Source organism: Mobula birostris, chromosome 6, assembly GCF_030028105.1.
Source record: "Mobula birostris isolate sMobBir1 chromosome 6, sMobBir1.hap1, whole genome shotgun sequence".
Taxonomy (NCBI): domain Eukaryota; kingdom Metazoa; phylum Chordata; class Chondrichthyes; order Myliobatiformes; family Myliobatidae; genus Mobula; species Mobula birostris.
The window spans coordinates 157,086,809-157,114,419 of NC_092375.1; the positions used below are offsets into that span (position 1 = coordinate 157,086,809).

At 40.2% G+C, this 27,611-nt stretch overlaps 1 protein-coding gene across 2 annotated transcripts in view; it reads left to right on the top strand.

The window, feature by feature from the left end:
• Nucleotides 1-27,611, top strand: part of LOC140199504 (uncharacterized) — a 288,437-nt gene that overhangs the window by 182,673 nt on the left and 78,153 nt on the right. For both annotated transcript variants that reach the window (XM_072261701.1, XM_072261702.1), the window contains exons 19-25: nucleotides 11,395-11,493; nucleotides 11,588-11,632; nucleotides 15,637-15,735; nucleotides 18,801-18,854; nucleotides 23,314-23,421; nucleotides 23,968-24,021; nucleotides 24,130-24,228. In XM_072261701.1, coding sequence (XP_072117802.1) covers nucleotides 11,395-11,493; nucleotides 11,588-11,632; nucleotides 15,637-15,735; nucleotides 18,801-18,854; nucleotides 23,314-23,421; nucleotides 23,968-24,021; nucleotides 24,130-24,228 — 558 coding nt within the window. The remainder of the gene's footprint in view (nucleotides 1-11,394; nucleotides 11,494-11,587; nucleotides 11,633-15,636; nucleotides 15,736-18,800; nucleotides 18,855-23,313; nucleotides 23,422-23,967; nucleotides 24,022-24,129; nucleotides 24,229-27,611) is intronic.

The following is a 27,611-nucleotide window of genomic DNA, read 5'->3' on the forward strand; positions in this document are numbered from 1 at the left end:
CATTATTAACTTATCCTGAGATCTTGGCTGGCTGGATTGACTTGTTACAAACCACAATAAACTCTGTTTGCCATTATACCAGCCTCAGGAAAGAATAAGTCAGTTGTGCCATGTAGTTTACAGTGATATTATTATAAAGTAGCAGCTGATATATATTGAAACAAATTGCACTCTGTAGCTCAAAAATGAATCGAACCAATTGGAATTCCAGCAGGTCGTGTAAAATCATATTACAAGCTACTCTGGCCACTGGGCATTGCAGCAGAATTGCACTTTGCACTTTAAATGCTCTTCTTAATGTGACCAAGCATCCAATTGATCTAATGTTTTATTTACAGAGTTAGACCATCAGACACAGGAGCAGAATTAGGTCATGAGGCCCATCGATTCTCTCCGCATTTTTATCATGGCTGATCCATTTCCTTCTCAACCCCATTCTCCTGCCTTCTTCCCATAACCTTTTATGCCCTGACTAATCAAGAACCTTTCAACCTCTTAAAAACACTCAATGTCCTCGCTTCCACCGCCACCTGTTGCAATGAATTCCACAGGTTCACCACCCTCTGGCTAAAGAAATTCCTCCTCATCTCTGTTCTAAATGGACTTCCCTCTGTTCTGTGGCTGTGTCCTCTTGTCCTAAACTCCGCCATTATAGGAAACATCCTCCCCACATCCACTCTATCTAGGCCTTTCAATATTTGATGGGTTTCAATGAGGTTCCCACTCATTCTTCTAAACTCCACCATGTACAAGCCCAGAACCATCAAGTGCTCCTTATGTTAACCCTTTCATTCTTGTGAACCTCCTCTTAACCCTCTCCAATGCCAGCACATATTTTCTTAGATTAGGGGCCTAAAGCTGCTCACGATACTCCATACCAGAGGTCCATGAGCCGGTGTTCATCGGGGGATCAGAGATCGAGAGGGTCAGCAACTTTATATTATTATCATTACAGAATGCAACTAAAAAAGACATAAGGAGCAAAAAGGTGAAATATGATGCTAGGCTAGCCTTGTTATTTCTACAAACAATTTCAACAGATTTGTCAGGCAAGATTTTCCCTTGAAGAAACCATGCTGACTTTGGCCTATTTTATCATGTGCCTCCAAGTACCCTGAAACATTATGCTTAATAATAGACTCCAATATCTTCCCATTCACTGAGGTCAGGCTAACTGGCATGTAATTTCCTTTCTTCTGTCTCTCTCCCTTCTTGAAGAGAGGAGAGACATTTGCAATTTTCCAGTCCTCTGGAATCATGCCAAAATCTGGTGATTCTTGAAAGATCATTATTAATGCCTCCATAATCTCTTCAGCTACGTTTCTCAAACTCTGAGATGATAGTTCATCTTGTCCAGGTGACTTACATTCCTTCAAACCTTAAAGCGTCCCAAGCATGTTCTTCTTGGTAATAGTAACTGCATTTATTTCTGCCTTCTGACACTCTTGCTTCTGGCATACTGCTAGTGTCTTCCACAGTGAAGACTGATGGCAAATACTTATTAATTTCATCCGCCATCTTTATCTCCCCATTACTACCGCTCCAGCATCATTTTCCAGCACTCCAATATCTACTCTTGCCTCTCTTTTACTCTTTATATATCTGGAAATAAAAATCTTTAGTATCCTCTTTGATATTATTGGCTAGCTTACCTTCATGTTTAATCTTTTCCCTCCTTGAGGCTTTTTTAGTTGTCTTCTATTGGTTTTTAAAAGCTTTCCAAACCTGTAACCTCAATTTTTTAAATCTATATTATGCCCTCTCTTTTGCTTTTATATTGTTTTTGACATCCTTGTCAGTCAAGGTTGTGTAGTCCTGCCTTTAGTATGCTATGACTTCTTTGAGATGTATTTTTCCTGTGTCTTCCAAGTTTCCCTCAGGATCAGCAGCTATTGCTGTTCTGCTGTCATCCCTGATAGTGCCTCCTTCCAATCAACTTTGGTCAGCTCCCCTCTCGTGTCTCTGTGATTCCCTTTGCTCCACTGTAAACTGATACATCTGATTTTAGCTTCTCTGTCTCAAATTGCAGGGTGAATTTTATTGTATTACGATCACTGCTTCCTTGGCATTCCTTTACCTTAGCATCCCTAATCAAATCTGGTTCATCACGTAACACTCGATCCAGAATAGCTGATCCTCCAACTACAAGCTGCTCTAAAAAGCCATCTCATAGGAATTCTACAAATTTTCTCTCTTGGAATCCAGCACCAGCCTAATTTTCCCAACCTACCTACATATTGAAATCCCCCATGACTATTGTAACATAGCTCTTTTTATATGTCTTTTCTATCCTCTGTTTTAATTTGTAGTCCAGGTCCTGGCTACTATTTGGAGGCCAGTATAGAAGAATGTGCAGAAAAGGAAGCTGGAATATGCCAGGCACTTGTTAAGAGGTGGTGGACTGCAGAAATTGTTATTGAAAGGGATTATAGAAGGAAAGAGGGAAAGAGGAAGGCAGCGAACCACTTGGTTTGCTAATATGAGGCAATGGACTGGGTTGAATTATGCTGAGGCCAGAAAAAGAGCGCAAGATTGAAGAAGATGGAGGTGCATAGCCACCAACCCCGGATTCGGGACGACACCCACTGACTGACTGATATAACTGCTATCAGGGTCTTTCTACCCTTGCAGTTTCTTAACCCTAGCTATAAGGATTCTACATTTTCCAATCCTATGTCACCTCTCTAAGGATTTGATTTTTTTTTTAAATCAACAGCACTACCCCACCTACCAGCCTATCCTTTTGATGCACTGTGTATCCTTGAACATTAAGCTCCCAACAATAATCTTCTTTCAGCCATGATTCAGTGATGCCCACAAAGTAATTCCTGCCAATCTCTAATAGCGTTGCAAGAGCATCCATCTTATTCCATGTACTGTGTTCATTCAAATATAACACCATCTGTCCTGTATCCAACACCCTTTTTGATTTTGTCCCCAAGATACACTGCAACTCTGACAGAATTTTTCTTGTTCTTCCTGACAGTCTCTCCACACACTGCATGAGCCTGTATACCAACTGCACCATCCTCAGCCCTATCACTCTGGTTCCCATCCCCCTGCTGAACAGCTCCAGCAAAACTGTCCACAAGGATATTGGTCCCCTTCGTGTTTCAGGTGTAACCCATCCCTTTTGTACAGGTCATACCTTCCCCCGAAGAGATCCCAATAATCCAGAAAATCTGAACCCCTGCTCCCTGCACCAGTTCCTCAGCCACACGTTCATCTGCCAAATCATCCTATTCTTGCCCTCACTGGTGTGCGGCACAGACAGCAAACCTGAGATTACCACTCTGGAGGTCCTGCTTTTCAGCTTTCTACCTAAATTCCTAAATTTCTCTCTTTAGAACCTCCTCCCTTCTCCTGTGCCATTGGTGCTAATATGTTTCAAGATTTCTGGCTGCTCCCCTCCCCCTTTAGAATGCCATGGACCTGATTTGAGTCATTCCTCACCCTGGCACCTGGAAGGCAACATAAAATCCTGATGTCTCCATTGCATCCACATCATCTCTCGCTGTTCTTCTAACTATGGAATCTCATATTACTACTGCAGTCTTCTCCTCTCTTCTCTTTTGAGCCACAGCACCAGACTCTGCCTCAGAGACCCAGTCACAGCAGCTCCCCGGTAGGTCATTCCCCTCAATAGTATCCAAAACAGTATATTTATTACTGTATTGAGGGGAATGGCCACAGGGCTTTTCTGCACTAGCTGCCCATTTCCTTTCCCACTTTTGACATTCACCCCGATAGCTGCCTCCTGCAACTTAGGGGTGACTATCCCCCTCTAGCTCCTATTTATCACCTCCTTATTCTCCTGTATGAGCCAAAGGTCATCGAGCTGCAGCTCCAGTTCCTTGACCCGTTTTCCGAGGAGCTGCAGATATGGTTATTCAGGAGGTTGGAGGTCTCACAGAATTCCCACATCTCACAGAAAGAGCACAACAGAGGCCCTGGAGCCCTTCCCACTGCTCTAATTATGCACTAATGAATAAAGAAAAAAACTTGCCAGATACTTGCGTCATCCAAGCCTGTTGAGCTTAAGCCTCCCCACTCTTCCCAATTAATTTGTATTTTGGCATCAATCAAAATCTTAAGTAGATTCTATTTCATATTAACCTATTGTTCAAAGTTGATGGCAGAGATGGCTACATCTGCTGCTGCTGTTGCTACTACTACTACCACGACTCAGGCCTAAGGGGCGAGCGGTGGGCCACTTCTCCCTCTCCCTCATCAATGTGTTCAGTTCATTTACATTAGCTGTGCTGCTGTCTTCTAGGAGCGTATTGACCATAGTCTTGGGAGGGCACCCAGGGTTCATCCTCCCGTGCTTGGGCTCCCATATGATGACTAGGCTGGCAGGTAGCTCGGGGTGGCATAGACAGTGCACCCCGCTAGTTGCAGTCTTCTCGCCTCGATATTAATGGTGAGCATCAGTAGGTCGGCATACAGCTCGATGTTGCCATGTGCTGTTGCCAACTCACGGCAAGAGCCATCCGGAGCACTCGTGTATAGCAACCATCTAGAGACTTTTGCATTGTCTTGGTGAGTGTCCACGTCTCACATCCGTACGTGAGAATGGACTCTATGACTGCTATGAAAGGATGGCAATTATTCTTAATTTGGCGAGGGAACCAAATGCAATGTATCCAGGTTGGCTGATTATCAAAACTGGATGTCCTTTTGGGTTTTGAGGAAGCAGATACTCTTCAGGAAGATATAGACAGGTGAAGTGAGTAGGTGTGGACATGGCATGGAATATAAAACATTAAACAAGCCCTTTGGTTCCTGATGTCTGCACTGACATGTTGTCAATCTAAATGAATCCTATCAGCTTCCATTGGATCAGTAAGCCTCCATTCCAGGGGTTCCCAACCTGGGGTTCACAGACCCCTTACTTAATGGTATTGGGTGCATAGCTTAAAAAAGATTGGAAGCCCCTGCTATATTCCCTGCTCATTCATGCATCGGCTTTAAAATTTGAAACATTGCTGTTGTATCCATTTCTACCACTTTCCGAGCAGTGTGACCAATGCACCTACCACCCTCCATGTAAAATAAGAACTTTGTTCCTGCAGCTACTCTTTGCAACATTTCCAAAGCTCACACAGGTACCTTATGCTTTTTGTACACCTACTAACTTTGAATTAAATATGAAGAATGGCATATCATAATAGTTACTTTAGCTCCTAAACAGCTGTATTACAATGTATAAGATCACATTAAATATTACCTATATGTAATCAGCATGAGCTAAGATTTTCCAAGTATTTCATTTCAGAATGGGTTTTGAAATTCTTGCTCTAAACTGTTTGTTTTCCACTTAACAAAGTCAAGTTTATTCCTGACAAGAGCTGCCACCAGGACATGCATCAATTGCAGTCAAAGTGTACGCTTTATTTCTGATGTGCATTCAATTAATGTAGATTTAATTATGTATTTCTCTAATTTATTCATATATGCACAGAATGTTTGCTGAATAATCTTAGAACAGTGAGTTATTTGGTATAGTTCTATTGCTGAAGTCATAAATCCAAATCACCTAGTAATTTTAGTACAAGCTGCAAGAATGGAACAAAACTACCCCTGGGCTTCCAGAGAACCACAATTAATTCACTGCAGCCCTCCAGGAAGGGAACTCTTTACCCGGTCTCACACTGTGAGAATGTGTATTAATTCTTTTTTATATATATAATATAAATATCTCACTCTCACTCTCACTCTCACTCACTCTCACACACACACCTTATACGCCAGAATTTCTGGCCATCTTTGTTATGAGAGGCAAACCAGGATATTTTGCCTCTGAGTAGGCTATGATTTTAAATATACGCCCACAGTCCTGCAAGTAAGCATCCTGCCAGTAATCCAATATTAGACTTTAACAGGCCCATTAAAAATGGGAAAAAAAAATCTGTTCCAATGTGTGGGATTTTCAGTATTTGTCTCAACTCCATGATGTACTGCTTCTTCTCAATAGTATCTTGATATTTATGATATCTTTTAATGGTAAACATTACCATTAAGCAGAATAAATAGAGCCATTTAATTGTAATTTTGAATTCTGGTCAAATCATCATTGCTGAAAAATTAGACAAAATAATTAATCATGGTGCAGGAAACCATTAGCTGTTCTGGCGCAGGCCAAGGTTACAATTCCCTGCTGGTCTGACAAATAACTACTGAGTCTTAAACTTCATGCCCTGACACAAGTTTTCCTTTGGGTGAACAGCTGTCAATGCAACTCTGACTTTTGTCTCCTCAACAAAGCAGATATACATGTTTTCTCTGTGAAATCATTAACAGAAAAACCTACTGGAAAATGCAGGCAAATCTGGCACATTTAGTGGGAAAGTTGATCAGCATGCTCCACAGCTCAAGAGACTGTTTCCAGCCAACAGCTAAAAATTAAGCTTCATGAAGAGATTTCTAACAAATTCAGCAACTGTATTTTCTATATCTCCCCAATGTAATGCTCCAAGAAGATTGCAGTAGCCCAGGGGAGAAAGGACTTACTGTGCTTTACATTGCCTACTTTTTAAACACATATGGTGAAGTTTGCTCTGAATTGTTTCTATCGTAGTGTTCCTCCTTATGTGGGCACTTTAGTGCCCTGAATCTTAGCTCTCTACCTCGGAAGTTGCCTTGATCTGTTGTCAATGGGAATAGGGGTTGGCAGCAATTGCATGTCTATCATCACTCCCATCAGATGTATATTTTCAGTTGGAAACAGACCTAGCACTGGGAAGAATCTTGCCTTGACTTATGAAAATGAAATGTTGATAAATCTGTTGAATTTTCTTGATTATAACTCACAGGCAGATGAAGGTGAATTAGCTGATGCTGTATGTTTGGACTCCTGGAAGGTCTTTGATATATACCCAGTGGCCACTCTATTAGGTTCATCTTGTTAATGCAAATATCTAATCAGCCAATCATGTGGCAGCAACTAAATGCATAAAAGCATGCAGACATGGTCAAGAAGTTCAGTATTTGTTCAGTCCAAACATTAAATTGGGGAAGTAACGTGATCTAGGTGATTTTGACCATGGGATGATTGTTGGTGGCAGGTGGGATGGTTTGAGTATCGTAGAAGCTGCTAATCTCCTGGGACTTTCATGCACAGCAGTCTCTAGAGTTTACAGAGAATGGTATGAAAGCCAAAAAAAAAAGTAACATCTAGTGAGTGGCAGTTCTGTGGGTGAGAATACCTTGCTCATGAGAGAGGTTAGAGGAGAATGACCAGCTTGGTTCAAGCTGACAGGAAGGCAACAGTAACTCAAATAACTATGCATTACAACAGTGGTGTGCAGAAGGTCATCTCTGAATGTACAACATGTCTAACCTTGAAGTGGATAGGCTAGAGGAGCAAAAGACCACTGAACGTAGTTCCAGATGAGATTATTAAACAAACTATGGAGTGCATGGTATTTGAGATAATTTACAACTATGCATTGATTAATGGACAGAAGCAGAATAGGTATACATGAGTCACTTTGGGGTTGAGAAGCTCTGATCAGTGGGTCAATTTGAGTGAGAGGATCATGTTCAAATATCAAAGTTTGTTAACAGTATGGGTTCTGAGGAGGTAACACCGTTTGAGTATGAATGATCAGCTCCTAATGTGGTCTCTGTATATATAATTTGGGTCCTTCGCGAACACTGACTCTAAATCCTGGAATTCCCTAGCTAACAACATGATGGAATGCCTTCATGGGAAGGCTTACCACTACTTGCTGAAGGTTACCTGGAGAATGAGAAATAAATGCTGGCCTTGGCAATCATGACCAGGTCCCAGAACAAAAATATGTCTGGATAAACGTTAATGAGCCTGTATCTTAAACCAATGATTCAAACTCACCAAAGAGACACATGAAAGAATGATTTGTTTTCTTTTTTTAATATATAACTTATACAATCCTGAATGCTTGAAGCATGCACTTTGGACCTAGAGAATACTCTTGCTTAGATTATTAAAATGTTAAAAAGATCCTGATATCAATATTCTATAAACTACAATTGATATTGATTGAATTATTGATTTTACATAGGTCTCTATTCCTGTTACTTCTAATGGGCTGGGTTGTTCAGACCCACCAATCTGAGTATCCAGGAGATGTGGTAATAAGCATAAAAGCACAATAAAGTAACCTAAGCCTCATTTATTATCATAAACTAGAAAGCACAAATACATCACAAAGTACTGCATAGTAAGTAGCAAAGATTTCTACAAAGATTTTTGGGCTTCCAATTCATAGTCACCACTTGATTGCTGCATTTGGGGGCAAGCAACAATTGCATTGTTTTCATCCCCACCTCAAATCTTCATCATACCAGATACTGTATCCTCATCAGCCACAGCACTCTGTTGAAGCATACATGTTTACATATAGGCAATAAGCCTGAAGAAAGTATTCAGCTATCAACAACTTATAGACATTAAGTCACTGTCTGACCTCATATGCTAAGAGTTCAGAAAGAGTTAAGTAGACATTGACCTGACAGACATGCATTCATTGTTTACAAAATCCAAAGCCCACTCAAGTCAGGTGTATAGGATAAATGCACTGCAAATCAGCTATGATGTCATAAGCTGGAAGAAAAAACTCCAGGACTAAATGGTCTAATAGGGGGTTTGCATGGTATTTTGCCTGACAGCAGAGACTGCTGCAAGCATATATGGAGATCCATTTCTCATCCTCCAATGTTTTTAGTTATTACAAAACTCTGGCAGCTCATCAAGTTCAAGTATTCCCTTTGGCACATTTTAAACCTGTTTTCAATATATTCTACTGAAATCCAAGAAACATGGACTGATCCGTGCAAGACACGGCTGGACTGCTTGGCTTGATAACACAGCCAAATTTATGCTGTCGCATTTTGTCAACGCACAGTTGAAATTTCTTTGTATCAGACTGCAGTACAATTAAATCCACATTTATAATCAAAAATCTGCTTATAATGAAGGAGTTCAAGTGGGTTTAACTCATTTAGGGGGAAAAAAGACATTTTGGTGAATATTTCTTTGCAGTAATATTGCCAAGTGTATAAGAAAAGCTTAGAACTAATTTTAACCCTACTCAAGCAGCAGGAATGGAGTAGGTGGGTGACAGGTATTTCCATCTTCTGCATTTTATCTCCTAAGTTTCCAACAAGATTGGCATTGCTCATCAAAGCAAAGGTGGGGAGGCTTAATAAAAAACTTGTGGACTGGATGGCCAGATGTTATCATTCACAGTCAGAGATTTTTAACGGCCAAATATGACTGACCTGCCCAGTGCAAAAATCCTGTCAGGAAACAGGATTTATCGAAAGCCTCATTTTTGACTTGGATGACAATTTAACCTTTCGATGGCTCTCCCCTTAACTACATGGCCTTTGGACCCACAAGTCCCGCAACACTTACTTTAATGTGGGTGTTGTTCTCTCATGACTTCCTGTTCTGTTATATTCTGTTCCAGTCTTCCAAGTCACTGTCTCCTCTATATTTAATTGAACATGAAGCCTTCATGGCCCATGTAGTGAGGCCTGGAAGTGGTGCTACCCTTGATTTTTGCTAACTCTGTGATGGATCTGATCCTCTGAACACCACAGACTTCAAATAGAGAATAAAGTTTCAACTCAAGGTCAAGATAGACGCTTAGCTGTGCACAACTTGACTCTTCTTGTGCCTCAGCTTACCTGCTGCTGAATCTCTCACCTATGCTTTCTTGTCTTTAGATTTGACCATTTTAATGCAGTTGGGTATCCTCCGTCCTCTGTGTAATACTGTATTCCCATGATTCAACACTGCTGGCCATGACTGAACTTGCATCATGTCTGTTGTTTTCCCCTTGGGCTTCCTGACCTACACTGGCACCCATTTAGATAGATAGATAGATATATTTTATTAATCCTGCGAGAAATTTGGTTTCGTTACAGCCACACCAACCAAGAATAGAGTGTGAATATAGCAATACAAAAACCCCCAACAATCAAACAGCAAAATGCAAACTATGCCAGATGGAAAATAAAGTAAGTCCAGGACCAGTCTATTGGCTCAGGGTGTCTGACCCTCCACGGGAGGAGCTGCACGTTCGATGGCCACAGGCAGGAAAGACCTCCCGTGCCACCAAGTGTTGTATCACGGTGGAATGTGGCCAAAGTCCAACAGTAAAAAGTTCAATATCCAGTCTGCAAACATGTTCCTCGATCGTAATATGCCCCAGATTGCACCATCTGTTGTTAACCAGATCAGTAAGCACCCAACTCCTTTATGCTTACCGCTCTCAGCGCACTTCCGGTCAGCTGGAATGGTATTACCCACCGAACTCCTCTTCTCCAAAAGTCTCTGTTGTCTCAACCCGGTCCTCTTTCCTCAGCTTTGTGATCCCCCTCTGCATCCTCTATGTGTTTTCCTCCGGATTTCAGCAGGGGTGTCCACCACTCTGCTCACTAAACCGGCCGGTATTTGCTGGTCTGTGGAATACACAATGCGACCTTGCTTCTGTCCCGCGTGTTGGGATGTAACCATTTCCAGCGCTAAAGAAAACCCAAATAAAACTCTCTCTACCGGCATGTTAGAGAGGGTGCAGCTTCGACGTGTTACCGTGAGAGAAAAAAAATACAAAAAATAAAGTAAATTAGAAAGTAAGAAGAAGAAAGTAAGAATAGATCGGAACGGCTGTACCAGGCTGCATGCTTCTTTGGACGCCTCTTTGACCTCGCTGTTCCAAGGCTGTAAGGAGCTGTGGTGCAGTGGGGATTTCCGTAAGGATTCGCCACCCTCGGATTTCAACCCGTCTTTGCCATGCACATCTGCGTGTTATAGCACAGACCAGATGCATTCCTCAACCATTTGAGTGAGATCACTGACTTGCCTTAAAAAGCTGCTTGACTTTTTAATTTTTTTTTGTTTTTAATTATTTTATAGTGTTCAATATTTTTTTGTTATATGTATTTTTATTATACATATGAAGCTTTATAAGTGACTGGTGCTGTGATTGCTGCAGTAGGTTGGTGTAGCCATGGGATTAGAGGTGAGGTGGTTCAGTCAAGGAAAATTCGGCTTAATATCTCCTCTTAAGACTTGAAATCAATATCTGTTTGGTAACACCTGTGCAAAGTTCCCTGTGCAGTTTTATTAATTAAAAGCATTATATAAATGGAAGTTGTTGTTGAAACATTCTCAGAGGAAGACCTTATTTGACTGTGCCAGTTATAAACATGTATTGCTGATCAGCTGCAGTAAATTTACTCTGCTTGATCACTTGCCTGATCCATCTCAGTTCTTTTGATATATTAGGAAGCCTGAAAGCGAATAAATATTAATTAATCTTCATGTTCTACTGAATATTTCAGTGGAAGCATTTCACAGGGCTGAGAACTTAAATTAATTTTCTTTCCATTTATTCTTAGGGTGCACCTGGGCCAACAGGAGTCCGTGGGCCAGAAGGGCCCCAGGGTCAAAGAGGTTCACCTGGCCGTCAGGGTACCCCTGGACCAATGGGCATCAGGGTAAGCTCTGCAAATCAGATTTTCTTCAGAACTTCAACTTACCGAGAACATTCAGTTGAAAGAATGCTTAATCTGCCTTTTGCTTTATTTCTAGGGACCAGGTGGGACTGATGGAACTTTTGGTGCAAAAGGGCCAATGGTATGTTTCTTTAAAACTGAACATTCTTTGCCAACTTTAGACTTTGTTTAAGAAGCTATTTTCCTTCATGAAAAGTGAAGAGATCAATGGGCAACTGATTAAATAAAATGTTTTTGAGGTAGAGCAATTTTTAAAAAATTATTTCTTTCCTCAGTTTAAATATGTCTTCTGTCATCAAAGTTGTGATGTTTTAGATCCTCATTTCCTTTAAAATTCCCAACTTTTAAAAATCTCTCTTTGCTTTCCATAGTATGTATAATGACATGTAAGGTTTCACATATTGTTTTCCTTTTTTCCCTTCCTTCCTTCCCTCCTTCCACAAAATAAACCAACATCTCGAAAATGCTGTGCTCAAAAATTGTGCCCACAATAGACCAAATAATAAACTGCCTAATAGACCAAATAACAAAACTATTGGCAACTATCAACGGTAAGAAATATGTTTATTGAAATATCTTCATGGAATGCATATAATTAGCTATTTCTGGAGCAGTAAAACCAAACAAGGCAGTTATTTTAGCCCAGCATTCACCTTGATAAACAATCTTAATACAAGAGCGGATTCTTTGCAAATGTCGATGTTATCAGTATAATACCCAAAGCATAGAAAGATCACTCTGAAACTGAACAGGTGACCCCTATATTACAGCAGTCTGGGCAGCAAAATTTGTCCTAACAGATTTCAATAAATCACTACCAAAATTGGAGACACAGAATAAATTTGCTCAGACAACATTTTGTATGTAAAAGAGTAAATATATCAATATAAAGTTTTAAAAAAATTATGTACATGTAGATAATGTGAGTGAACATTATGAAAAATTGTGATGCAGGCTGTTTTCTGGGAACACAAGCCCACTGTAATGCGACACACTGTTATGTAGGTATTGCCTGTATATCATTAATGTCACAGTGAACTTGATTACGTGAGGTCTATTGTCCATGTGGTCTTATCCTGCTCTCATTCACAAGCCATGTTTATATGCAGAAAAGCAATCTCTTGAGATTATTTGTTACATAACACATTTACAATAGAAAGTATATGAAATTGTACTGGCTTTCATGATCTACATGACTTATTGGAAGCTTGAGATTCCACCATGAAGATGTTTGTTTCTCTCAGTCTCCTCCCTCTTCCTTTTAATCCTCAGAAAGAGATCTAATAGGTATATTTAATGCCATTTAAAGGGTGGAGAACATTATTTTACCTTTTCATTGGATTAAATTCTAAATTCCCAGTGGAGCTAATCCTATCCAAAAAAGTAGATGCTTCCATGTAATCTATGATCTAGTTGCCTGCACACAAAGCTAGAATGAGTTTGGTTCATGATGTGAATAATGTCTAGAGAGATCTGTCAAAACAAATTCTTAAAGCACTCAAGAATTGAACCATCTGAAACCCATCTATGCCGGAAGCACCAAATGCAATAGATGACCCCAACAGACTCACAGGTGAAGTGTCGCCGCACCTGGAAGGACTGTTTGGAGCCCTGAATGGTAGTGAGGGAGGAGGTATAGGGGCAGTTACGGCACTTGTTCAGCTTGCATGGATAAGTGCTAGGAGGGAGATCAGTGGGGAGGGATGAATGGAGAAGGGATTCGCTGGGGGGTGATCCCTGTGGAAGGTGGAAAATGGAGGGGGGGAGGGAAATGATGTGTTTGGTGGTGGGATCCAGTTGGAGGTGGTGGAAATTTTGGAGAATTATGTGCTGGATGCAAAGGCTGGTGGGGTGGTAGTTGAAGACAAGAGGAACCCTATCCCTAGTAGAATGGTGGGAAGATGGGTAAGAGCAGACGCACGTGAAATTAGGCAGTGACATTAGGATGCAAGTGACATGAGCTTTTGGAGAAATGTGTGCTCATCATTAATTTCTCATGGTATATGTAGATTTCAAAAGAGTTATGAATTTGTCAGCCCTGTTAATTGGTTACAGTAAATTACTCCAAGTGTGAGTGGGGGGGGGTATAGGAATCAGATACAGTATAGACTTTAAGTATGTGAGAAGAAGTAGCTTACTGAAAAATAAGTGAGGATTGAGATTGATGTAATTACTTTGAGAGACACCAAGTAATCTGCTCCATTTCATCAGAAGTGTGAGTGTTTATGAATATTCCATTTATTGGCTTATTATACATCACACTTAATCATAATAATCACAGTAATCTAGGCATTTAGTCCCTGCTAATCTTTTTGCCCATCTATAGTAATGCCATTTGTCTGCATTAGGTTCATATCCCTCTGTGCCTTGCCTTTTTAAGTATCTGCCTAAATGGCTCAGACATAGTAATTGTCCCTGACTCTACCATCTCTGTGCAGTGCATTCCAGATATCAACCACCCTCCGTGTTAAAAACTTACTCCTAAGATCCTACAGCGTGGAGTTCAGAACTGCACAGAATACGACAAAAGCAGTCTAATCAGTTTTTTTAAGTTACAACATAATTTCCAAACCATTATATTCTCAGCCCTGAACTATGAAGGCAAGCATGTCATATGCCTTCTTCATTACCTTATCCACTTTCTGTTGTTATTTTCAGAAAACTATGGACTTAAAGCCCTCTCTGTTCAAGAGCAGTCCACAGTGCCTTTCTATTTTCAGTTTATATCCCATCCTTATTTGACTTCCCAAAATGCATCAACTCAAATTTGTCAGCATTAATTCCATCTATCAATATCCTTGCCAACTTTCCAACTGATCCTTATCCAACTATAGCCTTGGACAATCTGCTTCGCTATCCACACCCTCACCAATTTTAAGTCATTCCCATTTTTCATAGGAAGAAATTAATTCTGGGTGTGCTTAACGAAACGACTTTCAGAATCCACAGTATTTTGTTTTTGAATTTGATGTCTAAGCTGTATTTCCATTTTTTTCTTACAACATAGGTGGCCATTTGTTATGGCGAATTCATGTTCAGTCAAGTTCATGTTAACTCACAGAGTCATCCCATTCTCCACTAAATTTTTATGTAACCTTTTCTCCCCATATTCCCATTAACTCCTCTTGATGCTACTGCTTAGTTACACAGTGATCAAATCACATACTGACAGTGGCCAATTAATCTACCAATGTTTGAGTCTAAGGGAATGTTGGAGGAAACCTGAACACCCTGGAAGAAACTCTACGGTAACTAAGAATATATAAAGTCCAAATAGACAGCTCGCGAGTTCAGGATTTGATCTGGCTATTTGGAGCCATGAAGCAGTGGCTGTATCAGTCGTAACACTTTTCAGTTTGTGATCTTAAAGGGATCAACCAACTTTGCATACATGCTCATCTTTGCAGCAGACTCTGTTTTCTAATAACTCATTATGCTTTTCAAACAAGAGACATGCGATCACACAAAGACCAGCTGGCATTTGGATGCCACAAGCCTTTGGATCATTGTGACAACTCTCAGCAGCTACAGTAATCTGGGCAAAAAAAAATCACAAACAGCAACCAGCAAAAGTACTTAGGAAAATCTCTCTCCAATTCCTAATAGCCTCTCACCCTCTTTTTGCATTGTAATGTAAAAACAACTGCTTCTTGGCAGCAGCACTGACGACATGCCCTAGTAGAAGTAAATCAAATTATGGGAGGCATAAATCAAGTAGAGTCTCCTCCAGAATGGATATGTCAAATACCTGAGGGCATACCTTTAAGGTGGGAGGGACAAAGTTTAAAAGAGATACGAGACAAGTTTTTATTTCCTCAGAGAATGGTAGGTGCCTGGAATGCACTGCCAGAGAAGGAGGTGGAAGTAGACATGATAGCAGTGTTTAAAATGTTTATACATGGGGATGCAGGGAACATAGGGGTATAGACCATGGGATTAGCTCAATTGTCATCATGGTTAGCACAGACATTATGGGTGAAATGCCTGTGCTGTTATGCTCTGTGCAACATATTGAGATCAAATGATGACCTTGCCTCTCTTCACAGTCAGAGTGTTTGAGTGGCCTACTCCAAAGGCTGATTCAATCTTTGAACCAGCACCTAATAAATCTCCTTCCTTGTACAGGGTTCGCCAGGCTTTGGGGGTCCTGCTGGATTTCCAGGCCCTCCTGGGTCTCCTGGTCCACAGGGGAGCACTGGTCCTCCTGGAATCAAAGGTCAAAGGGTAAGAAATGTATTTATGTGTTACTAACTATGAATTTAACATTGACTCCCATTCCACTTGAAATAAAACTGAGATAATTTATGTTCATAATATATCTGTTGCTATTTCTTCTTTACTCTGCATTCATTCTTATTTTGCAACTAATTGTTTGATACTGTGTTCACTTTAATTGGAACAGATGTAAGGTAAAAATGAGTACTAATTCAAATTGTCATTGACAGTAGTACAGAGATGGTCACTAAACTACTTGAAATCATTACATGATTTAATTCACAATGGTTCACCATCAGATTTCCATTAGTGCAAGAGTCCAGGATCAGAGGGCACAGCCTCAGAATAGAAAGTTGTCCCTTAAGTCCAGAGATGAAGAGGAATTTCTTTAGTCAGAGCATGATGAATCTGTGGAATTCATTGCCACAGATGGCTGCAGAGGCCAAGTCATTGGGTACATTTAAAGCAGAGATTGATTAATTAGGGTATCAAAGGTTACAAGACAAAAGGCAGGAGAATGAGATTGAGACGGAAAGTAGATCAGCCATGATTGAAGGGTGGACCAGACTTGATAGGCTGAATGGCCTAATTCTGCTCCAATGTCTTAGGGTCCTAAGTTCACTGTGGTCTTTCTGATTCAACTGGCGTAAATGTGGAATGTCTGATCAAGCCTTCTACAAAGAGAGAAGGGATGGTTAAAAGTATTAGGCACTCCTTTACAGGATGTCATATCCTTTATGAATAAATTATGAACACACTGGATTCCCCCTAGATATAGGGTTTCTTATGACATTCTTAAATTAGTACTTAAAATATTTACACATATCAATGAAAAATGTTAGGCAAGACAGAACAGAATCCAGTAAGTACAGTCCTTTTCCAGCATGTCCCAGTGTGAACAATCTTTCCTGTGTTTAATTCTTAGATAGAAAGCCAGATTGACAGCAGGTTAGTGGAGAGAGAAAAACATAGTTACTATTTCAAGTTTAATAATACACTATTGATAATATATAATGTATGTTTACTTTGTTTTAATAGTTTCCTCTTTTAATTTTGCCTGGATCACGTTAGACTTTTCTTGCTAGACAATGTCATCAGACATGGAGCTCCAATTACTATACTTGCCTGGAGTCAGATATGGAGCGTTAATTTCATTGGCTCCTCACCTCTGAAACTGGCAACTAGATTTGGATATCAAGCAGGCTCTGGTTGGTATAATACACAGACCCAGCTCCTGGACACCCCTGAAAGAGCATAAGAAATTGAAGTAGGAGTATAGCATTTGGCCTGTTCATGGCTGAAATGGCCATTTATTCAGCTCCGGCTTCCTACGCTTTCTCTGTAACCCTAAATTCTCCTATTATTCAAAAAATGTCTGACTGTACTTTAAATATGTTTAATGAGGTATCTGCTACTGCTTTTCTAAGCAGAGAACTCCACAGTATGAACAGTTCCTCCTCATCTCCATGCTAAATCTACTCCCCTGAATCTCGACTGTATGTCTTCTAGTTCTTGCCTAACCTACCAGTAGAAACAGCTTTCCTGCCTTTATCTTGTCTATCTCATTGACAATTCTATATGTTTCTCTATGATCACCTCTCATTCTTCTGATTCCCGGCGGCAAAACCTTCCTGCTCTTAAATTCAATCCCTTTGCAATGAAGGCAAACATTCCATTTGCCTTCTTTTTACCTGTTGCATCTGCTAACCTTTTGCATTTCATAGACCCATAGACCCTTTGCACAACCATATATTGAAAAGTTACACCATTTAATTAATAATAATAATCTGATCTGTTTTTCCTTCCAAAGTGGATGATCTCATATTTACCAACACTATACTCCATCTGCCAGAGCCTTCCCACTGACTTAACCTACAGACTACAGACTTTTTGCATCCTCTGGATAATTTGCTTTTCCGCTCAATTTAGTGTTATCAATAAACATAGATTCACTACACTCAGTCCCTTTTTCTAAATCATTAATACTAATATGAACCTTTGTGGGCCTGGCAGCAAATCCTATGGCATTCTCTGTTCACCACTGTCTGCCGACCAGGGGAACACCCATTTATCCCAACTCTCCTCCTCCTATTGGATAACCAGTCCCCTATCCATGCTCATATGCACATTAGCCTCCACCTTGATCTTTGACAGCCTTTAGCAGACAGCCAAGCTGAAGCAGGAGCTTTAACATCTTTCATATCTGTCAATGATTTCAAGAGCTTTTAAGTGTGTTTGATATTCAGAGATGCTAAAGGCAATTAAAATTAAAAAAAAATCTATAAAGTAAATACTTATATCAAATCAAGTGAATAAACATAAAAGTTAACAAAAAAGTTTAAATAATTAAAACAAATTTAAATTAGATGTAAAATTTACTTCCCTTTGTCTCCTAACCTGCAAATCTGAAATTGCCAGTAACATTTATGGGCCCTCTGACTTTCTCAGGTCTGAATAATGTGTCGTCTGAGGAATAAATCCTTGGTGAACCCCAAGCAAGTACAATTCCCACTGCTGGACTTGTTGGCCTGTCCACTGATAGAGTGAACAGATAGACTTGGCCAGCTTCCTGCCACTGAGTCCTGAACACTGGGTATAGTCACAAAAATCCAGGATTTACTTCATTCAACACGTCTGCATGTCAGGGCTTCCTTTCTAAAATACTGGACACAACCAGCGTGATTCACTGTTGTTGAAAAACTACTCCATGACAATCAGATGTTTCAATGGTTTATATATTTAAAACGTTCAAATTTAGTTGCACATAGTGGTATGCTGACACTTTTGATGAAAGTTGAACTATAGCGGTGACAGCTGCAGATAACTCACCACCTTGTGCCCACTCTGATTTTCTTTTTAAGTTCTCAGCTGATATTTTACCTGAGTGCCACTTCCCTGCAGAGATCCAAAATCCCATGGTTCCTTAAGTATTCAGATTCACTTGTTCTCTGTCCGGAGTATAATTAGTGACTGAGCCTTTCTTCAAGAGACCTCACCATCCACTTTCCTCTGGATGAAGGAATGTTATTTTTGAATACCCTGCATTTTTTGATAACATTATTTCTTTAATCCAGGGAGAACCAGGACAAATCGGCTACAAAGGAGAAAGTGGAACCAAGGGCGAGCCTGTAAGTCTCATCACCCTTCAATACAAAACAATCACTGTAGAATATGGCCACAGAATTTAGTAGGTAAAGATAGTAATGAATATTAAAAAGTTAATGGGAGTCATCTGACTATGCTTTAAATATATTTAACGAGGTAGCTGCTACTGCTTTCCTAAGCAGACAATTCCACAGAACAAACAGTTATATTCATTCTTTATTCTCTCTTCCTGCTATCATTTGTCAACCATTGTTATTGGGGGGTTTGTGTTTCACTAATATGGACTTGCATGTGGAGATCTAGAAGATTAGTTAATCAAGAGGGAATGCGATCCAATTGTCATTGTCCAAATAGAGTTTTAATAAGGAATTGCATGGAATCTTCACCCTTGAAGATTAGCAGGGGTCCGGAGCCTGAAAAATATATGATTAACTGAAGATGCTGACAAAAGTTTGTACTGAGTAAAAGTTACAGCAGGTGACTTGGATCATTCATGTTGGTGAATATCCTGCACACAGGTGTATGGAATTAGGACCATTACAGACCAAGGTGGCTGAGGGCTGAAAGACATGGTTGTCAGATTGTGTATGTAGCTGGCGGTAAGGGAGTCATCATGAGGGATAATTGGGCATTGCCATCAGAATCAGGTCTATTATCACTGGCATGTGATGTGAAATTTGTTAACTTAGCAGCAGCAGTCCAAAGCAATACATAATCTAGAAGAGAAAAAAAACAATAAAATAAATAATAATAAACAAACAAGTAAACCGATTACATATATTGAATAGGTTTTAAAAAATATGTAAAAACAAAAATACTGTACATTAAAAAAAAGTGAGGTAGTGTCCAAAGATTCAACGTCCATCCAGGAATCGGATGGCAGAGGGGAAGAAGCTGTTCCTGAATCGCTGACTTCCTGTGGCCAATGTGCCTGTCCAAGATAGAAACGAGCATCACATTTTCCATGTGGAAACCAAGTCCATTTCTAGGGAAGTAACACCTTCCATCATGTTATGTGGTGTTACAATCTTACCAAGTGGGATAAATTTACTACAGATCTGGCTGCTCAAAACTGAGCACCCATGAAGATCATCACCTTTAAATATATTTAATGAGCTCATAGATCATCACCTGCAGAAGCACGCCTGCTGCAACATATAACCTCAACTCTGGATATTCTCCCATTCTACCGTTACGAAAAGGTTGGACTATCAACCCTGTTGCAATGAAGAATGCAGGAAGACAGGTCAAGAGCAGCCCTAGGTATACTAACACTGAGGTGCCAAACTGGTGAAGTTACTAAACAAAACTACATGCACTCCAACCAATAAATACAGGAATCAATATACAGTGCAAGGTTATTTGACTCACAACTAATGGAACAGATCAAAGTTCTCTAGTCCTGCACAGGGAATTGTGAATGCTGATAGATCATTACATGGGCAACCTAGAGAAGCTGGTCCCAAGATCATTTCCATCCTCAAAGCTGATGAGGTCCAATATGTAGGCTGTAAAACCCAGGGTGAAACACACTCAACTGTCTTCACCCAGGAATACTGAGAATATAATCCACCTTAACTTCCTCCTGAGATTCTCTATCATCACAGAGGCCACTCTCCAGCCAATTCAATTCGCTTCTCATGATATCAAGAAGTAGCTGAGAGGAATGAACACTGCAAAGGCTATGGGAACTGAAAATACCTGGCTCTGCTGAGAAGGATGGCAGTCCGGAATCTGCCAAAACTTTAGCCAAACTGTCCCTGTACATGTACAACAGTAGCAATGCGGAAAATTGCCCAGATGTGCCCGCTTTACAAAAAGAATGGTGAATTCATTTTAAGTGGAAAGCGTGCACTTATTCAGCTTTCAATCATCAGCAATGTCATGCAAATAGAGTGCAGAGCACTTCCTCACCAGTAAGCTACTCACTAATGCCAATGTGGGTTTAGCCTGCACCCTTCTGTACCAGCCTCCATCATTGCTCTGGTCCAAAAATGTACCACAGAACTAAATTCTGGTTATGTAAAAGTGACCGCCCTTGATGTCAAAATAATATTTCACAAGATATGGTATCCAGTAACCCTGGTAAACTGAAATCAGTGAGCATCAAGTGGGAAAGACTCCAGGAATTGATGTCATACCCAAGGCAAAAGAAGATGATTATACTTGTCAGAGGTCAATGAATACAGTCACAGGACACCCATTCAGGAGTTCCTCAAGGCCTAGGTAAAATATATCTGGCTGCTAAAGACTTTGATACACTGGATGTAGAGAGGATGTTTCCAGTAGGGGAAAATTCTAGGATCAAATGGCACAGCCTCAGAATGGAAAGACATCCCTTTAGAATAGAGATGAGGAGGAATTTCTTAGCCAGAGAGTGGTGAATCTGTGGAATTATTTGCCACAGACGGCTGTGGAGGCCATGGTTGTTAGGAATATTTAAAGCAGAGGTTGATAGGTCCTTGATTAGTCAGGGTGTCAAAGGTAATGGGGGGAGGAAGCAGGAGAACTGGGTTGAGAGGGGAAATAAATAAACCAGGAATGATTGGCAGGACAGTCTTCAAAATCAAAGTTCAAAGTGTAATTTATTATCAGAATTCATACATATCATTACATACAACCCTGAGATTCTTTCTTCCTGTGGGCATACTTAGCAAATCTATAGAACAGTAACCTTAAACAGGAGTAATGAAGAACAAACTGTGCAAATGAAAATATAAATAAATAGCACTAAATAACTAGTATGAAATAATGAAACAAAGAGTCCTTAAAGCGAGACCATCAATTGCGGGACCACCAGAAAGAGTGTAGTTCTCCGTTTTTGTTCAAGAGCCTGATGGTTGAGGGGTCGTAACTGTTCTTGAACCTGGTGTGTGAGTCCCAAGTCACTTGTACCTTCTACCTGATGGTAGCAAGGAGAAAAGAGCACGGCCTGGGTGGTGAGGATCTTTGATGATGGATGCTGCTTTCCTACCACAATGTTTTACGTAGATGTGCTCAATGGTTGGGAGGGATTTACCCATGATGTACTGGGCCGTATGCACTACCTTTTGAACGGTTTTCCACTCAAAGGCATTGGTGTTCCTATACCAGGCCGTAATGCTGCCAGTCAATACACTTTCCACCATACATCTATAGAAGTTTGCGAAGACTTGATGGACCAACTAGCCTAATTCTTCTCTGCTGTCTGATAGTCTACTTCCTTACCGACCTTACTGTTCTCCTAGGGTTAGAATGTGGATGTAGGCTGATGACTGCAGTGTCTTCAATTTCATATGCATCTCCACAGCAAATGAAGCAGACTATGCCTACGTGCACCATAACCCGAACAATTTTCAGGCAAGAGCTGATAAATGACAAGTAATATTTGTGCCACAAATATGGCAGACAATGAGCATAAAGAGTCAAATCACTTATCGATAATGTTCAATGTGTTATCATTGATCCATCCACAAAGTTCTGGGGATCATTATTGACTAGAAACAAAACTGGACTGGCCACATCAACACATCATGACAAAGGTATGCCAGATTCTGACTGACCTTCTGACATCCCAGAGATTTTCTATCACCAGTAAGGCACAAATCAGCAGAGTGTTGAAATTGGATTTATCCACTTGGTTGGATGAGTGCAATTCCAGCATGATCGAGCAGTTGGGATGTTCACTGTTCCACCACTGGTCTATGGTAGATATAGTGAGCACCATTTACATATGACACAGTGGTTGTCTGCCTAGATTACTCCAACAACACCTCCAAATTCTACAAAGGTACAATTAAGGAATGACAAAAGCTTCAGATGCATAAGAACATTATCATAAACTCTTTCTCTCCTAGTTACACACCATCCTGAGTTGAAAATAAGACACAGTTCTGTGTCATCTCTGGCCTAAATCCAGGAACTTCTGACTCAAGAGGATTGTGTGTGTTAATATCCTCAGACATGGGAGATTCAAGATTTGAACACTGCTATCTTCTTGATGAACAGTAAATTGATGACTCTATTCTCAAAGATGAATCAACTAAAAAAAATTAAGAGAAAATCTCAATAAAACGTCTTCTCCTCCAGCATTTTTTGTGTGGTGCTCCAGATTTCCAGCATCTTCAGTCTTTCTTGTGAATCCTGGATTCTATTTCTAGATGCCTTTAAAATTGCACCACTTAAATAATACTATCTCTTTATTTTCCTGACAAATGATATACGTTGCACTTTTTTTGTAATAAATTGCATCTGTTATGCGTCTAGCATTTTCATCATTGTGAGTTTTATTTTTGACTTTAGCAACTCATTTTTAAATAAGAAATGTCAGATTTATTGCATTTTTTCCAAAATGATTGAAAAGTAGAATAACTTCAAATCTTACACAAAGTCTGGGAAAGAGAAGTTATTATATTGCTTTGGAAGAGTCAAGCAAAATGTTCTGTACTAATGTTCAGACCTAGATATTCATATTACATATTTCATCTACCTTGATCCATTTAGGGTCCACCTGGTCCACAGGGAGCTTTTGGTCCAATGGGTGAAGAAGGCAAGAGAGGACTTCGTGGTGACCCTGGTACAATTGGTCCTCCTGGCCCAGTTGGAGAAAGAGTAAGTTAATTATATATGCAGTCAAATGTGATTTTAATGACCATTGGAACGTCCAGTAAGACTTTGAAAGAAACATTTTACAAATATTTTAATTTGATTGTAAACTTTTAAACTGATGAACATTTCATGGTGTTTTAGTAAGTGATAATTAGATGGCCTATTATCATTTTGCAAGTGGTTTAAAGCAAAGCACATATCTGCTTTAGACACTTAACTCAGAGTGTCATAGCAGAGACGGGGTATTCAGCATTTTAGACTTCATGTTACACAAGAGCAAAAGAACATTTTCACTCATGGTTACCACTAGTTCCAAAATGTTCACAAAAGCACTGGTGATGGCAATATCAAGGCTAACAGTAATGCTTTGCAAAATTAGACTATCTACAGCATTCATATTGCCAGTGAAGAATGTTACTCAAGCATAATCAATACCGATATATTTGAAAGTATATCAAAACACATGGGGTAAAACTGAATTCAAAGCAACATAATTATTTTCATCTTTTGTGCATTTAAATACAGAAACCGTGTTTTCTTTCTAATTAGGGTTCTCCAGGTAATCGCGGTTTTCCAGGTCAGGATGGATTACCTGGTCAAAAGGTGAGTATTTTTCAATGCAAGGTATTAAAAATTTACAGGAAAGATGATCTATATTTCAGAACTTTTACAAGAGACGCCTATTCAACATCATGCTTTCTATACCGTCAGGGTGCCCAAGGACAGCGTGGTACCACAGGTCCTTCAGGCCCCAAAGGAGCTGTTGGTGATCCTGGCCGTCCTGGTGATCGTGGTCTCCCAGGAGCAAGGGTAAGAATGTTTTATACGATATGAATTACATGACAATGTCTCACTCACATTAGTAATAATTATATTGAAATGTACAATATTTAGTTCTGTGTCTGAACATTTGGCATGCATGTCCAGTTTGCCAAAGGCTAATTTGGGGAAGATTGAAATCAAGTTATTTACTGAAGTTAAATAGCCCTTTAAACACTGTGGAAAATAAGATCCAAGGAAAAAAACCTCAACAATAAGCTTAAGTTTTGAAATTGTTTGTAAGTATTTTATGGACTGATATGCTTTACTTAATACAAAATTTGAAGAAATCTCTGGACAAAACTGAGCTGAATAATCCTCACCACGGATGATGAAAAGAGCTATTAATCAGGGCGGGGACTGAGATTTTGAAGGTAGAGCTTTGCGGCAATTTTTCTGATTTGAGGAGCGACCCATCAGCAAGAGGCAGTGCGTAAAAAGATCTACTTTTCAGTCAGGTCCACGTTCAAAATTTAAGAAGTAGAGCTTTGAGCCAGTTTTCTCTGAGTTGTACAACTCAGAGGGCTGCACGAAAAGAGCTAATTTTATTCAGGGCGGCGATTGAGATTTTGAAGGCAGAGATTCACGGCAGTTTTCTGAGTTGAAGAGTGACCAGTCAGCAGGAGGGATTCATTAGAAAGGGCCACAAAGAATAAATCAAGTTAAACAGAGTGGCCATTCTTTTGAGTGTGCCAGTTTTTAGAGAGGTTTGGCTCATCAGGCTTAGGCGAGATCAGGCTTGGTTGAGATAGATTGTCTTGCAAGTTACTCTGTCTGTGTTCTTATTTGTTCATTCCTCATTCATTAGTGCATAGTAGAGTGAGAATAGCTCCAGGAGAAGTGTTTTCTGTTATGTGTGGGATGTGGGAAATCTGGGAGACCTCCTGAGAGAACAAATTAAGGAACTGGAGCTGCAGCTTGATGACCTTCGACTCATACAAGAGAATGAGGAGGTGATAGACAGCTACAGGGAAGTAGTTACACCAAGCTTGCAGGAGACAGGTAATTGGGTGACTGTCAGGAGAAGGAAGGAAAATGCACAGAGTAAAGCTGCACCGTTCCTCTCAATAATAAGTATATAAATTCAGATAATATTGAGGGTGATGACCTTCTGGGGGGAACACTAGTGAATGGGTCTCTGGCACTGAGTCTGGTGCCGTGGCTCAGAAGAGCAGAGAGATAAAGAGGGCTGAAGTGTTGATAGGAGATTCCTTAGTCAGGGGAACAGAGACAAGGTTATGTGAGTGTGATAGGTACACCTGGATGGTATGGTGCCTGGATCAGGGATGTCTTAGATCGGGTTCATGGCATTCTCAAGGGCGAGGGTGAGCAGCCAGAAGCCTTGGCACATATCGACACTAATGACATAGGTAGACAAGGAGAGGAGGTCCTGAAGAGAGATTTTAGGGAGCTAGGTAGAAAGCTGAGAAACAGGACCTCCAGGTATTAGTAATCTCTAGATTGATGTCTGTGTCATGTACCAGTGAGGGTAAGAATAGGATGATCTGGCAGGTGAAAGTGTGGCTGAGGAACTGAGCAGGGGTTCAGGTTTATAGATTATTGGGATATCTTCTGGGAAAGTTATGACCTGTAAAAAAAGGGATGGCTTACACCTCAACCCGAGGGTGTCAAATATCTTTGCGAGCAGGTTGATTAGAGTTGTTCAGGTGGGTTTAAACTAATTTGACAGGGGGATAGGAACTGGAGTGATAGGGTTGAAGATGAGGTGGTTGGCTTACAAACAGAGGCAATGTGTAGTGAGACTCATAGCAAGGAGAGGCTGATGACAGGGCAAAATTGCAGTCAACAGGATGATTTGCAATGTTAAAGGTGGAGAAAGCTGAAAAGGATGAATACAGGACTAAAGGTATTATATTTGAATGTGTGCAGTATATGGAAAAAGGGCAATGAACTTCTAGCACAGTTACAAATTTGCATGCATGATGTTTTAGGCATTACTGAATCATAGTTGAAAGAAGATTATAGCTGGGAGCTTAATGTCCAATGACACACCTTGTATGGAAAGGACAGGCAGGAAGGCAGAGTGGTTGGTGTGCCTCTGTTGGTAAAAAATGAAATTAGATCATTAGAAAGAGGTGACATACTGTATGGTTGGAAGGTGTTGAATCATTGTGTATAGAGCTAAGGAACTGCAGGGTAGAAAGACCATGATTGGAGTTATATACAGACTCCCAAACAATAGAAAGAAAGTGGTCTACAAAATTTACCATGGGGACTAGAAAATGTATGAAAAAGGGAGATGTTACAATCATCATGGGGGATTTCAATATGCAGGTAGATTGGGCAAGTTAGGTTGGTGCCTGATTCCAAAAGGGGGAGTTTTATTGAATGCCTGCAAGGTGGCTTTTTAGAGCAGCTAGGGGATCAACTATTCTGGATTGCATGTTGTGCAAAAAACTGGAATTGATTAGAGAGCTTAAGGTAAAAGAACCCTGAGGAGTAAAGTAATCATAATGTGATCAAATTCACCCTGAAATTTAAGAAGGAGAAGCTAAAGTCAGATGTATCAGTATTAAAGTAGAGTAAAGGAAACTACAGGGGTATGAGAGAGGAGTTGGTCAGTATTAATTGGAAAAGAATGGTGGTAGGGATGATGGCAAAGCAGCAATGGCTGAAATTTCTGGAAGCAATTCAGACGACACGGGATATATACAGTGCCAATGAAAAGTATTCACCCCCCCCCTTGGAAGTTTTCATATTTTATTGTTTTACAGCAGTGAATTACAATGGATTTAATTGAGCTTTTTTGACACTGATCACAGAAAAAGATTCTTTCATGTTGAAGTGAAAACAGACCTCTACAAAGTGATCTAAATTAGTTACAAACAGAAAATAATTGATTGCATTGGTATTCACCCCTTTAATATGACGCACCAAATCATCATTGGTGTAGCCAATTGGCTTTAGGAATCACATAATTAGTTAAACAGGATCTGCTTTTGGAAACCTGTGTGCAGTCAAGGTGTTTCAACTGGTTGTGGTAAAAATATACCTATACCTGGAAGGTTCCACTGCTGGTGAGTCAGTATCCTGGCAAAAACTACACCATGAAGACAAAAGAACGGTCCTAGCAACTCTGCGAAAGGTTATTGAAAAGCACAGGTCAGGAGATGGATACAAGATAACTTCCAAGACACTGAATATCCCTTGGAGTACAGTTAAGTCAATCATCAAGAAATGGAATGAATATGACACAGCTATAAATCTACCTAGAGCATGTTGTCCCCAAAAACAAAGTGACCATGCATGCAGAGGACTAGTAAGGGAAATTACCAAGAGATCTATGACAGCTCTGGAAGAGTTACAAGCTTCAGTGGCTGAGATGGGGGAGACTGTGTATACCACAGCTGTCG